Below are 15,020 nucleotides of genomic sequence, written 5' to 3'. Positions count from 1 at the left end.
CACTGACTACACCCTGCCAATCTGACATTAGTTGCTACTGCTGGCACTCACTCTTCACTACGAAGATGACACCCTCTGGCATTTTCACTGAGTCAGTGAATTGTACTGAGTGTGATACCAAATAGCACCTTTGGCAATGAATGAATGAATAAGAGGAAAAATTCAAGGATCAGGCTGCAATGCTGCCTTATCCTCGAGTAAATGTATATCCAGGTGTTTATTTTTTTTCCAATTTATCTAAAACTTTAAGCCACCTTTAAATGTTTACCTGGTCATGATTGGCTGCCTGATTGGAGCCATAGTTTTTGCACCATCTTCCGATGCTCAGCAGTGGGATGTAACACTTCAGCCTTCACTTCCAACCAGGTTTTATTTCACCCCAAGCCGCGGGGATGTTCCCAAGTGCACACCTTTCACAGCTACTTTTATATACTTATAAACGCTTAAGGACCTAGAGAAAATGAACCAGACAGCCCTTCCAATGACAACTCTTAAAGTCTTTTCCCTCATCTGAACTGTGACAGTTCAAAAATGATTCTTTTGGGCACCATCTACTTGTACTATGCAGCACATTTTCACCTCCTGTTCTGCTCTTCTTCTTGTGATCTGTCCAGGGCCTCTTGGGCTTTGGCCATATCTTTCTTCTCCTGAACCTGGCCCGATTTCTCCTGAATGGGCCGACTTGCTCAAGAAGAAGGTGCAATCTGCGTTCAACTGGGTAGGTTCTGCCAAGTAGGAGCAGCTGTTCAAAACTCCTATTCCTTTCTGAGCAAGAAGAGCTTGGATCTCTGCCTGGGTAAGAAACATGCAAACAGCACCAACTGTTGCTGTTTAGAAAAACAAGCGAAATAGCTTTGAAGAACAGCGGGATATAGTGTATTGTGCAGGTTTTGTGAGGTTGTTAGTATCCTGTCAACTGTATTTGTTGCTTATTAATGTTTCACCTGTCCTGGAGCCACTATACGGTGCTGGTAACTAAGCAACCACAAACAGCAATTCCAAAGGTGAAATTTTAGGAAATAAAGGAGTAGAATTTTCTGCTCCTGCACCTGTGGATATTCAGTGATCTGGACGTAAATCGAGCATGAGGAATCTATATGCCTAAGAAAGCTCATGCAATTTTCAATCTACTTAAAGTAATGGGGTAGATTAGCAATGGGATTAATGATAACATTTATGGATGGAGGAGCAAGCTAGCAGAACCTCTCATATGTGGGCCAATACAAACCTAATCGACAATTTTGACATTGAGATGAAATGCATTCAGTGCTGGGGAAAACCTAGTAAATAACTGTAAACTAAGATAACGACATTCATGAATCAATGTTTCCTAACTCAGCACAAGAACCAATGTGGCCAGCAAAGCCCTGGTATTTGCTCCCCAGTGGGTATGAAACATCAATGGCTGATTGGCCTTTTATTTTGAGAAGACTTGCTATCACTGTGAGTGGTGAAAATGCAGGAGCAGTAATGGTCACAGTGAACTGAAAGAGGAATTGCTCTTGATAATCAGTGATTCTAATCCTTGTGATTACTTCAGTTTTGGTGAAACTGGTTTGTTCTAGTAAGGCTCCTGGCTGTCAAACACATTGCAAATAGATGGAAAAAAAAGAAAAAAATTGTAGGAAAACACCTGCTATCGGAACATTGATAAGTTCTGCTTCAGAAATGGTTCTAAAAAGAACTTATCCATGATCCACTTTGCAAATAATAAAAAAATGGATGACTGGAGCCATTTAGTGTTGAAAAGTGTTTGAGACTAAAATATTAAGCTTTCTTCTATGTGATTGTTGTCACCCTGCAAAGGACACTTAGACCCTCACTTATGCCTTTTTTGCTTCTAGGCTTGACTATTCCAGTGCACTCCAAACCTCCCTTCTACCAACTCTCCGTAAACTTAAGATCTGAAACTCTGCTGCCCATGTCCTTACTCAAACCAAGTCAGGTACACCGACCTCTCCAGTACTCACTAGCCCACCCTGTCTCCTGGTTAAGCAATGCCTTGATTTTAAAGTTTCACTCTTGCCTTCAACCTCCCTATCTCTGTAATCTCCTCCAGCCCCCAACAAGCCTCTGTGCTCCTCTAATTCAGGCTTATTGAGCATCCTGTTTTTAATTGCTCCACTACTTAAGACCTTTTACAAGGCACATAGCTCTAAAATACCCTTCTTAAACCACTCCACCTCTCTCAATTTCATTCCTCCTTTAAGATGTTCCTTCAAACCTATCTCTTTGACCAAGCTTTTGGGTATCTGCCCTAATATCTCCTTATATGGCTTGGTGTCATATTTTGCTTTATAACACAGTGTGAAGTTTCTTGGGACATTTTATTGCCTTAAAGGTGCTATATAAACATAAGTTGTTGTTGTCGATGCCATTTATAGGTTAAGAAAGCATGGGGTTCAATTCAAATCAGAGATGTTTCAGTAATTCAGCATTTCCAATTAACATCAAATGGCAATATTGTTCCAACACTAGCATGGGTTGTCATAATTGGTGAGTGGAGCTGCCAAAGCAGACCTGGACCAAGAAATGACTATACACTACTTTCATTAGGATGATTGTGTGAATAAGCAATTGATGTTAGATCATGATCATCCAGAAGATGATAGGAAACATGTGCAAATGCCACAAATGGATCAACGTTCCTTTGTCATACAGACTGTGGCCTTATAATTGAAGCTAACAGATAAATTAATCTACATTGGTTTCCAGTCGAGAGCAAGGAAGTCAGTGGAAGAGGCAATGTTCCCTTGAAAATATTCAATGACTGCCTTTTGATGTCTTGTTAAATAGTATTACTGTTAAATAATGCCTATTAAATATACTGTAGCACAGGCACTTGAAATAGGATAAACCAGTGAATAAGAAATTGAAGCATCAATCGGAATTGGGCAGTCTGGGTTTTGAGGGCCAGATTGCCAGGGTTTAAAATGGGGACTTGTATGTAATCCAGGGGTTGCAGCTTGGCACTGCTGGGGTAGATTGTACACGACTTGCGGAAGGAATAGGCAGGATGGCCTTCTTTTGTTACATGGAGGATTATAAGCAAAATAACATTTAACTGCTTTTCCCACTTTTTCGGATAACGGCTGTTGGTAATGCTTCTGCTGTGGTCATTTAAACCTCCTTTAAAACAAACTTTTGTTCCTTTTCTTGTCCCATTATCACAGAATCACAGAGTGCATCGGCACCGACATATGAGAAACACCTGACCTACCTAACAAATCCCATTTACCAGCACTTGGCCCAGAGCCTTGAATGTTATGACGTGCCAAGTGCTCATCCAGGTACTTTTTAAAGGATGTGAGGCAACCCGCCTCCACCACCCTCCCAAGCAGTGCATTCCAGATGGTCACCACCCTCTGTGTAAAAATGTTTTTCCTCACATCCCCCCTAAACCTTCTGCCCCTCACCTTGAACTTATGTCCCCTTGTGACTGACCCTTCAACTAAGGGGAACAGCTGCTCCCTATCCACCCTGTCCATGCCCTTCATAATCTTGCACACCTCGATCAGGACGCCCCTCAGTCTTCTCTGCTCCAACGAAAACAACCCAAGTCTATCCAACCTCTCTTCATAACTTAAATGTTTCATCCCAGGCAACATCCTGGTGAATCTCCTCTGCACCCCACCCCCCAATGCAATCACATCCTTCCTATAATGTGGCGACCAGAATGGCACACAGTACTCCAGAAGTGGCCTCACTAAGGTTCTATACAACTCCAACATGACCTCCCTACTTTTGTAATCTATGCCTTGACTGATAAAGGCAAGTGTCCCATGTGCCTTTTTCACCACGACACTAACATGCCCCTCTGCCTTCAGAGATCTATAGACATAGACGCCAAGGTCCCTTTGTTCCTCGGAACTTCCTTGTGCCATGCAGTTCATTGAATACTTCCTTGTCAAATTACTCCTTCCAAAGTGTATCACCTCACACTTTTCAGGGTTAAATTCCATCTCCCTTTTGTTTGCACCATCATCTCTTTGTCAGTTATTCATTCCTGCATTTGGTACTATGACAGACCTTCCCTTTTGCTCTTTCCTGTTACACCCACCACCTTTTCCTGCCTCTGGACTTATTTAAAAGCTGTTACATCTCTAACCTCTTCCAGTCTTGATCATCGATCTGAAACATCAATTCAGCATCTCTCTCTCTCTCTCTCTCTCCAATGATGTTGTCTGACCTGCTGAGTAGTTCCAGCATTTTCTGTTCTTTAATTAAATGCACTGGGTGGTGTTAGTTGAGGGGCAACATTGGCCAGGACACTGAAAGAACTCCCAAATATTTTCAAAAAGTGCCCTAGGATCTTTAAGGTTCAGCTTAACTGATAAGACCTTAGTTAAATATCTCAATAGTTAAAGAAAAACACATCTAATGATCTAACAATCCCTCAGTGGTGCACCAGAGCCAATCTAGTTCATGAGCTCAAGTACTGAAGTAGGGCTTTTACGCCAAGTCAAAATAATGCTACCATTAAAATGATTGCCTAAATGTTGGCTTTACAATGAGGCCAAGTAATGTTAACATGATTGTCATTTGAATAAAATGTGATTGCTTTTTCATCTACTCTCTTATAAATTGTAACCATCTGCATATAATGACAACCCTGCCCAGTACTATGGGGCCCTGCAGTGATTCTCAAACCTCTTTGGTTGAAGAATCACTTTTCAAATGGTTTAGCAACCAGGAAACCTCATCTAAGTTTTTCTACATAACACTTAGAATAAGAAAGTGCTGCACGTAAGGAGTTTTAAATAATGGCCGGGGTTCTCCAGCCCTGCCATAGCGGGACCCACCGAGGGGGATGTGGTGGGCCAGCCAAAAGTCCGCTGACTTCCAGTGGGGCAGGACAATCCCAGCAGCGCTGCAAAATCCTGTCCAACATCTTTTAAGAAAACGGATATTTGCTTTCATGCCACTCTCGGTGCTCCTCCATGTACACTACACCTCAGCACGCCGCCAAGATGAAACAGTCAGCCCACTCTGCGTTGCACATATAGCCACAAAACTCTGTTTCCATCTCCAACTTTGATTTTGTGGACCCCACTCCCCACCCCAGTTTTGAGAACCACTGGTGTTGTAATGTTTGCGAGTCAGTGAAAAGAAAAAGTTAAGCGGAATATAAAAATAGCAGGTGCATTTTCTTAAAAGTCCTAGGCCTGAATTTTTCCCTTGGTGGGCACATGCGATTGACGGTGGGAAACAGGCCCCTGACCACGATCAGCCCATGACCTTGACTTCACGCTGACTGGCCAATTAAGGCCCACCCAGAGTGAAATGGCATCTTCTCAATGGTTAGGAAGGGCCGGGTGGTACAGGGGCCTGTCGGGCACCGGGTCCAGTGGCGATCCGGGAGGCAGCTCCCTGAAGGCTGCCAGGGGAGAATCTTTCTGCGGTCTGGAGACTGGAGCAATGGCCTCAACAGTGGCTGGAGACGTCAGACAGGAGGGCAGGTCGGGTGGGCAATCGGCCCCACACCGTTTTTCGGACAAGTGTCTCTTGGTCCTCCTGGAGGAGGTGGGTGTCAAGCCTTTGTTCCCAGGGGTGGCAGTGTCAATGTATAAATAATCACACTGCATGGCAAAGACAATTGCTAGTTAAACAGGGCATTGATTCATCCCATTTAAACAGAATAAAAAGATACAGCTGGAACACCTGTGTGGGAGTGACTTGGAAGGTCAGTAGCACTGAGGGGCTGTCTTGAAAATAAACCAGCTTGAACCAAAAGACCAGCCTGGATTAATTCTTCCCACCTCTTACAGTGAGTAACAGCAGGAAGAGGCCACAGCACCAGACTAGAAAGCTTGGGAGGAGGTCGCAGCTGAGGTCAGCAGCCACGTGGATGCAGTGCCGCAAAAGGTTTAATGGCCTGTTGCATTCAGCAAGGATGAGTACCATGTCAGTGTGGAGAAGTGTTAAGGTCTGGCTGTCCTCTCGTGCTATTAACTGCCAATGACTTCAGAGCTGGCTAAGAGGGTGATCCCTGGCTGCTTGGCCTGAGTGCTTTGAGGTTCCAGGGCCATAATTCAGATGTGCCCTGCAAGGTGTTCCTCAGCTGGGGTTGGCCAGGCTGCAATGGCGCTGCAGGTAGAGAGTGAATTAATCAATGCTCTTCTGTCCATTCGGGGAACAGCGGCCATGAAAACATCAAGAGGTCAAGGACAGACGGAGGCCCCCCAAACCTCCTAATATTGACGAGGTTTGAACTGGAAACTTGGGAACTGGAGAGCTGCCACCTGCCTCATTCAGCCGGTCGTGGAGAGGCTGTGTGTCTGACAAAGGTAAGGGTGCAGTGCACAGAGGTGAGAGTTTGGGAAGGTGCAAATATTCTTGTGTAGTCTCTTCATTGATGGGAGCCTCAAACCTGGAGTCCCCATTGATCACTGAAAGATGATGGCACCATGATGCAGATCTCCATTGTCTCACCAGGGTGCCTGGCATGCACAGTGACAGTGTGAGGACTTAAACTAATGGCATGCCCTTGTTCTCCCTTAGATTCACCAGCAGGCACTCATTCGCAGGACCCTGAAGAGCCACCTTTGACATCAGAGGACCACTGGCCTTCAGGTGCAACTGTGTCACATCCGCTCTCTGAACGAGGCACCAGCTCAGATACAGCAGCTCAGTGAGCGCTAGATCAGTGGCAGGAATGTCGGTGCGCAGCAGTGAGAGTACTTCACACTCACTTAAGGAGCAGGCAGAGGCAGAGAGTGCCCAAGGTGCTGGCAGTCAGAGGACTGCTGGAGACCAGGACGATGCTGAGTCGAAGACAGAGGATGGGCCTCTGGAGCCATCCATTAGGCAGCAGATGCTGAATGGCCAGTGGGATGTGTGGGAGGATCTGGCAGAGATCCATGAGGGTCTGCGTACCATAGTCTTCTTCATGGAGGAGTCCATGCGGAGCATGAGCACTGCGTTGACCCTCTTGGCTGAGCTCACTGGCTCCCCCATTGAGAGAGTGGTGACTCTCATGGAGAGGCAGCTCCAGGGACAGAATCAGGAGTTCCTGGGGTTGCGTTCGGACCTGCCTCACACAGGCAATGACCTCAGGTTGTCAGTGCCAGTGTGGGAGATGAATGAGGCACCCAGTATCCCAGCTAGGTGCTCATCCATCAATGGTGAGCAGGGAGGTTCAGAGCGACCTCATGTTGGCGCATGACCAGCTTGTTGTCCCTGCGGGTTCCTCTCAGGATGCTCTGGATAATGGCAGCAGCTCCTCCGTCCCTCTGCCAGTGACTGTGGCATCTGATGAGGCTGCGATGACCGGGGAGATGCCAGCCAAGGCACTGGCCGCTCCCTCCCAGGCGGGGCCAGCACAGGCTCCACTGGCCAGAGGACGACTGCCAAAGTCATCAAGACCAACAAGACAATAGAGTCAGCAGCTGCCTCCAATGCCACTGTCGGCGTGGTGGGGAGGCACCAAGATGTATCACTCGTAAACGTAAGTTTAAGGCAACATGAGCACAAGAGGGACTGTTCACGGGTGATCTTCTGTTCTGTCATGTTTGTTTATATGTCTACTGGTGTGGGCATTACCACCAGATATAGCTATGTTCATTTGTTTCGAGTGTCAAAGTTATATAAATTTTGCTTGTGTCATAATGCCCTGAGTGTGCTTCACTTTTTTTTGGTGTAGGGTATGCCAGTATATGATGCTGGACATGAGAGGCTCTAAACTTTATTGCACAGGCACTGAGTGGACTTTGGGTTCAAATGAAAGGGCATTTCAGACATCCGGGATGTAGGTGGCAGCCTCGACATGAGTTGGAAGCAGATCTTTGGCAGCCTAACTGAAAGACAATTGGATCAAGGCATTCCTGGTGTCCCTGCCTCCCTGGAGATTACAGAGGTCTGCCTCCATGCCCTTTGCATTCTCCTCGCTGTGCTCCTCTTCTGACTCACTACTGGGCTCACCATCTGTGGCCTGTGGAGCTGCTTCAAGATCCTCTTCCTCCAATGGGTCCCCCCTTGCCAGTGCCAGATTGTGGAGAGTGCAGCATGCAACCACTATCGGTGACAGCCAATCTTGGGGGGTATTGTAATGCTCTTCATGAACAGTCCAAGCATTGGAAGCCTTTCTTCAGAAAACCTATTGTCCTCTCTATCAATGCCCTTGTGGAGGCATGACTCCTATTATAACACTGCTCTGCCTCTGTTCTTGGATGGCGGAGAGGCGTCATAAGCCACCTTTTCAACGGATAGCCCTTGTCACCCAGCAGCCATCCATCTAGCACTGAACAGCCTTGGCACCTGGAAGTGTCTCATGGTATTAGGGTCATGGGAGCTGCCAGGGTACCTTGTACAGGCTTGCAGAATCTGCATCTTGTGGTCACAAATTATCTGGATGTTCATCGAGTGAAATCCTTTCCTGTTGATGAAGGCACCCAGCTGACCCGCTGGCGCCTTGAAGGCCACATGTGTGCAGTCGATTGAACTCTGGATGCGGGGGAACCCAGCATTCGCTGCAGACCCTCTGGCTCGCTCAGCCTGGCTGGCCTCGTCCGTTTGGAAATGAATAAATTTTATTACCCACCTGTTCAGAGCTTCTGTCACCAGCTTGACACAACTGTGAACAGCTGAATGGGACAAAGATCCCCCTCTTGACCCCTGGAAAGAGCCAGATGCATAAATGTTGAGGGCCACTGTGACCTTCAGAGCCACTGGCATGGGGCGTCCACCCACATAGTCGGAGGTGATCTCCGGCCCAAGCATATGACAAATGGAGGCCATGCTCTCCCTGGAGAGGTGGAGCCTCCTTCGGCATTGCACCTTGGACATATTGAGGTAGCTGCATCGCTGCCTGTAAACCCTGGCATCAGGATAGTGGTGTCTTCTGCGACCCCTTATGCATTGGACTACCTGCTGGTCCTGCACCCCTTGTGCCTGTGCCTCTCCTCCCGCAGGTCGCTCCCCTGTAAGCTGCACTGGGACACATGGCCTCCTTTCCCTTCTCCCCCTCTCTTCCTTCTCAGAGGAGGTGCTTCCAGTTGAGACCACAATGCCCATTACCAGGGTTACTGAAGACTGTCTGATACCTGCAAGGGTCCACACGATCAAAATTCTCTGGACGCCTTGGAGACACCAATGAGTCCTGAAATGAAGCCTGGAAATGCTAAGAGTGAAGCTCAGAACAGAGATGAAGCTGTGAAGTTCAGATAAGCAACCAGCAGCAAACTATCTCCTAAACTTCTCACTCCTCACAATGGCAATGCTGCTGACCCTTTTTATCCCGCCCTTGGATGAGGTTTTGCAAAGAGTGGGCTGCCCACCTGCCTGCTCAGCCCGTACGATGAGTGCAAAATCACATGGGCAATGTAAAATCAGGATCAATTGCCTTTTTAATGGCCTTAAGTGGCCTTTTAATTGATGGAGGATGCAGTTCCGACACCCATGTGTGCCTACGGGATGACGTCTGGACGCTTGCCCGATGTCACCTTGCACGACTTCATGCCCTATTGGGTCAGGCAAGGCATAAAATTCTGCCCTTTAAGTTGATACCACTGTGGATAGAATCACACAGCACTGAAAGATGCCATTCAGCTCATCATTCCTGTTCTGGCTCTTTGAAAGAGTTTTAAATTAGTCCCACTCATTTCCCATGCTCATAGCGCTGCAACGTTTCTTTTACTAATACGTATAAAATTCCATTTTGAAAGTTAATAATTAATCTGCTTCCATCACCATTTCAAGTAGTGTATTTAGATCATAGCTTAAGTAAATTAATATCTCCTTTACAGTGCAAGAGGCGGCGATTCATCTCCTCTCTGGTTCTTTTACCAATCATTATCAAACCTGTATGCTCACCCTCCTATCACTTAAAACAGATTCTTCTCATGCACCCAATCCAAATGTTTCATAATTTTGAACACCTCTATAAAATTGTCCCTTTTATCCTCTCTGCTCTAAGGAGAACAATCCCAGTTTCTATCGTCTCAAGTCCATCATCTGTTCCGTTCTGCGATACAATAAAATCACTCTGACCTTTCAATGTACGCTTGTCTTCCACCACCCTGCCCCCACCCCCCCAACCACCCACACCACCACCCCCCCCCCCCCACCCTTTCTGAATCTCATGAATAGAAAAGTACAACTCACATTTTGGACAAAATGTTGGAGTGAGAGATTACTCTCAGCAATCTCTGGGCACCAATACTGTCAGGACTTCAATGAGAAACACATCGTCAGTGCTACTCAATTACACATTGGCTCCAGCCAAATACCTTAATTCTTCAAAATATAAACTGAAAATGTTAGAAATTCACAGCAGGTTGATCAACATCCTAAACAGGCAGGTTAATGTTCTATAATAGAACACTTCAATAGAACAAAATATCCTGCTGTCCACTTGCAATATTTTCAGTTTTGATTTCGAATTTCACCATTTGCGGTTTCCTTTTTCCTCTCCTCTAGCTCTTATTTATTTTTTCTAGTTGAAAAGAAAACATTCCATTAACGGCCTCAGTCACAACACGGTTTTCAGCATTGCCCACTTGCAAAGATTGATTCTTGTTGTAGTCCAAACTGGATTGCATGCCAGTTGATAGATCGGGGGAGGACCAAGATCTATGTATTTAAACTTTGCAAAATCAGGAATAGGCGCTTTTCTCTGAGAGAAATGAGGCTCTGGAATGCTTTGCCTGCTGGAGCGGTGGATGCTGACTCTCCCAACACCTTAAAGAGGAAGCTCAGGCAGGGATCACATCATCGAGTCAGCCAAACAGCCAATCCCATTCCTCCACTCTATACCTGTAGGTCTTCATGTTTAATTCCCTCAAGTGCCCATCCAATTTCCTGCTGAAATCATTGATCATCTCTGCCTCAAAGGCAGCGAGTTCCAATGTGAGGTTATTCTTCACATTCCCCTGTCTCTCTAGCCTAGAACCTTAAATCAGTGTCCCTACTCCTTGTACTATCAGCTAATGGGAACAGCTTTTCTTCATCTACCTTATCTAAAGCTGTCATAAAACTGTATGCCTCCATTAAATTATGCTTCATATATAATGTAAGTGGATTAACAGTTAATGCACACTTGGTCACTATGATCTCCTGGATTGGTTTTGTTTGCCTGAGGGGAGTCAGACAGGAACTTTTCAGATTTTTAACGCTTTTTAGCCCTGGTTTTATTGTCTGGCTTCTTGTATCTCCCAGGGGATTACATGACAGGAGGGCAGAGCTGGGGATTGGGTTAAAAAGTGTCTAGCCATGATGCTTCAGGTATCATGGGTGTGAAGCAGTCTTGATAGACTTTTCCTATGATTTTCAAATGTCTAGATATCTGTGACCCCAAGGCTTAGGTTACAGACTGTGGCAGTGTCCATTATATTAACGTCAAGGCTCATTTTTATAACAGGATATTAGTTATGAACCATTCTTGGAGAAAAAGGTATTCAATGTTGCTTTTTGTTTTAAAATGAACACACTTGCTCAATTTTTCTCTTCATGTTTCCATGTCCTATTGTTCAACGAACCTGACAATCATGCACTGTAGTGACAACAACTGTGTTCTCATCAACGGCTCCCATCGATACCATCATTGCGTACTCCAGATCAGCAAAGCCCTCGCCTTTTCCAATTCTCCAGCCTTGATGAAAATACAATTTATACACGAAGAACTGTATTACAGGCAAAATTTTTTAAAATGGCCAATTGTGAAAAGAACATTTCTAATGTTTTGTTAATAGTGTAAAGAACAGATCCTTTTATTTTTCTCTATTTCTATTGGACTGTGGATTTAAAACTACAATAGCTGAAGTTTGAAAGACATGCCTACTAGAACAAGTTGAGAGATATATACAATGCTGCAGTACTGGAACAGAGTGTGCCATGAAAGACAGGATGGTGGCGGAAAGGAGTCCTGGACCAAGGGAGCTGCCTGACGACAATGTTTTAATTGGGTCCTGACCAAATGGGCAGGATTTATATGAGAGCAGTACAACAGAACAGCTCCTAGCCTAAAAGGAAAAAAGACCTAAAACCTCTTGTACATGTTAGATTCCAGTAATTCCACAATAATAGCTAGCTGGCTTTTTCTCCTCATATATCTATAACCTGCTCTCTTTCTGAAAACCCCAGTCAAGAGGCAAAGGGGAAAATCACTGTTAGAGACATTGAAAGGCAAGTGCTCAACCAGTGAACTACGGACTGAAAGTTCTGGAAGACCACCTCATGTCATCAACGAAGAACTGAAAGGAATTAGGAAGGCATCCATCAAAATCAACCCATCGAATCCTGTACTCCGGAATTGGTGCTATTGAAATGTTTTATCCCACTCTTTAAAATTCTTTTTTTTTTCTGTGTCTTATGTGTCTTCTATGTGCGTGTATAGGGATTTGAGGTGGTGTAGAGTTTAGGTTATAGAGTTAGAAATTAGCAATTCATATTTCTTTCTTTTGCCACTGGTTAAAGACAATTTGTTCAATAAACAGTTATTTACTTATTAAGTTTACAAAGCTGGTGCTTGTAATCTGTTAACCTAAATTAAACAGTTAGGTGGGTTGGTCAAACTTTTATCACATTTGTTGTGGCTTGGGGAGCATTGGGGCTCGATGTTACAGCGCACCATCCCCAGAGAGCCGTGACAATAGTCCAAAAAGTAAAATACATTTGTGGAGTGTCCCGCCAATAAAATATCATTTGCATATAAAAAATATACACTATTAGTTTTAAGACAAAATATGGTGGCTGTTTTTCATTTCTTTTTCATTGTCTAGTTCATAATATTACTACAAATTTTCTCTGATGCTCCTGCAAAATGAGAAGACGCACTGTTTTCTGAGGGGGAGGAAAAAAGAATGCTATCATGTGTCTCTTCCATGCTAAAGAGTGTAATCGGTGTGCATTCTTGAAATAAATAGCGGGTTCTCTTAAAAGGTTAGACTGCAGCTTGAAAACTCATAGCTTTAACATCAATTTAAGATATGGTTCAACATTTTAAATCTTGCTTCCTACATTATGCATTTTCGCTTAAGCACCAGTTGCTTTGTGTATAATGTAATTCCCCATTTAGTAGGGAGTGAGGTTTTTCTTATGGAAGTGACCTTTGGCAGTGAACACAAGTACCTGGTGAAGTCCTAACCCGTTAGCTGGGGATATGAGCACAGCATTCCAAGGTAGCCTTTAGGTGTGGTTAGGCACTCACAGTAATAATACTTTCAAAATTACAACATGCTATTTAAAATCAATCACTATAATAATAATGAAATGTCCTACGTATTGTTTTTTGCTATTTGGAATAAAAAATATTACAACATTTTAAACTTTCATTTAAATGCAGTTATTGGATGCAGTTAAAATTATGTCACCTGTTTAGTCTATGTAAAATGTTTTGTATCTCATCATGTTTAGTGCAGATTTCAGAATGGCGTTTTGTCACATGAAAAGTTAAAAACAATTAAATGTTATTCCTCCAGTGCTGAATACTTGAGTAATTTGAGTTGATAAATGTTTCGAATTTTCTAGCCGATCTGTAGAAAACCAAAGTTGTTTCACTAACACTCAAACAAAGTATGCGAGCATGGTTTTGACTGGCCGATTAAAGAATTGAATAGGTAGCAATATGAACACTCAGGGTGGGATTTTCCAGCCCCACCCCCTGTCAGGATCTTTCGGTCCCACCGAATGTCAATGGGCTTTTGGCTGGACCACTGAATCTCCAACGGCTGGTCCCACCACGAAGGGGCTGGAAAATCCTGGCCACAGATTACAAACCTGAATCTTAGGCCTCAACCAATCTTCCAAAAGAGTTTACTTGTTCAGGAGGACTCCTTAGAAAAATATGCGGAAAGTGTCATTCAGGAAACATATAACTTAGAAACTGGGCACCATGTGAAGGAATCAGGTTTTAACTATTTGTTCCAGAATCTTGAGCTCAGCCAAAATTCTGCTGCCTGTGCCCAGTCCTGTTCCCCCATCATTTCTATGCTTGCTGACCTACAACGTCTCCCAGTCCAGCAATGCCTCAATTTTAAAATGCTCATCCCTGCTCTCTTCCATGGCTTCCTGATCTTTGTATCCTTTACTAGTCCAACAATCCTGAGATCTCTGAACTCTTCTAATTCTGGCCTCTTGCCAATCCTCAATTTTCATCGCTCCACCATTAACAGCCACAACGTCAGCTGACTCGACCCTAGACTCTGGAAATCCCTCCCTAAACCTCTCCACCTCTCTATCCCCCCATCAAGATGCTCCTTGAAACATACCTCCTTGACCAAGCCCATTCTAATATCTCCTTATCTTGCTTGGAGTCAAATAAGGCTCCTGTGAATCACCTTGGGATTACTGCCAAGTTACTGGTGCAATCCAAATGCAAATTGTCATTGTTGTGGATACTAAAAAAATCTTTAACAGCAGCAGATTTTCATTTAATTTTTGATATTATAATAGGAAGTAGCTATTTTTTTGGAATTTACATTCTAAATATTACCTTTGTCTGATACAGCCACAGAACCCACCACAACCAGGTCCACGTGAACCTTTGCATCAAGTCCCACAGGCACACTGAAATCCTTCACTCCCTGGGGTGGAAAAGATAAAGTTTTACATCACACATGGAACAGAGATGTTCTTGCCAGCCAAGCATCCAAATTTGAATGGAAAGAAATGTTTTCGGTGAAATATCCTGGGACATTAATAACCAACAGTGACAATACTTCATTGGACGTTAAGTGCTTTTGGGACATCCTGAGGTCTTAAAAGGCACTCCTTAAAAGGCAAGTGTTTCATTTTCATTTAAAATTTAACAAGAACTTTATCATCTTATCTCCAAAGAATACTATTCACAAAATTATTTTTCTTTTCAAATCTATTTTGAAATGGTTAGGGAAATATACTCTCAACCATGCCTGCCCTACCTTTTTACTGCACACAGTGACAGAAACAATGGTGACCATGTACAACTACAGCTTGGTAAATAGGGTCAGATAGCGGACGGGCAGGAATCTTTGGCCACAGGGGGTGAAGTTCAACTTTGCAAGGGGGCAAAATGGATGTAACATATCAACTGTCATACACCCCAT

At 44.2% G+C, this 15,020-nt stretch overlaps 1 protein-coding gene across 5 annotated transcripts in view; it reads right to left on the bottom strand.

Annotated features, from left to right (window-relative positions):
* Positions 1–15,020, bottom strand: part of mthfsd (methenyltetrahydrofolate synthetase domain containing) — a 53,694-nt gene that overhangs the window by 3,407 nt on the left and 35,267 nt on the right. For 2 of the 5 annotated variants that reach the window (XM_041192268.1, XM_041192269.1), the window contains exons 5-7: positions 14,429–14,519; positions 11,475–11,587; positions 580–792 (exon numbers count right to left, since the gene is read on the bottom strand). The exons of 1 other annotated variant lie outside the window; for it this stretch is intronic. In XM_041192268.1, coding sequence (XP_041048202.1) covers positions 580–792; positions 11,475–11,587; positions 14,429–14,519 — 417 coding nt within the window. The remainder of the gene's footprint in view (positions 1–579; positions 793–11,474; positions 11,588–14,428; positions 14,520–15,020) is intronic. 2 more of the 5 variants (XM_041192271.1, XM_041192270.1) reach the window with 1 other exon arrangement.

This window comes from Carcharodon carcharias, chromosome 7 (assembly GCF_017639515.1).
Source record: "Carcharodon carcharias isolate sCarCar2 chromosome 7, sCarCar2.pri, whole genome shotgun sequence".
Taxonomy (NCBI): Eukaryota; Metazoa; Chordata; class Chondrichthyes; order Lamniformes; family Lamnidae; genus Carcharodon; species Carcharodon carcharias.
Note: the sequence above shows the minus strand (reverse complement) of the source record. Positions and strands in the feature narration are given on the sequence as shown.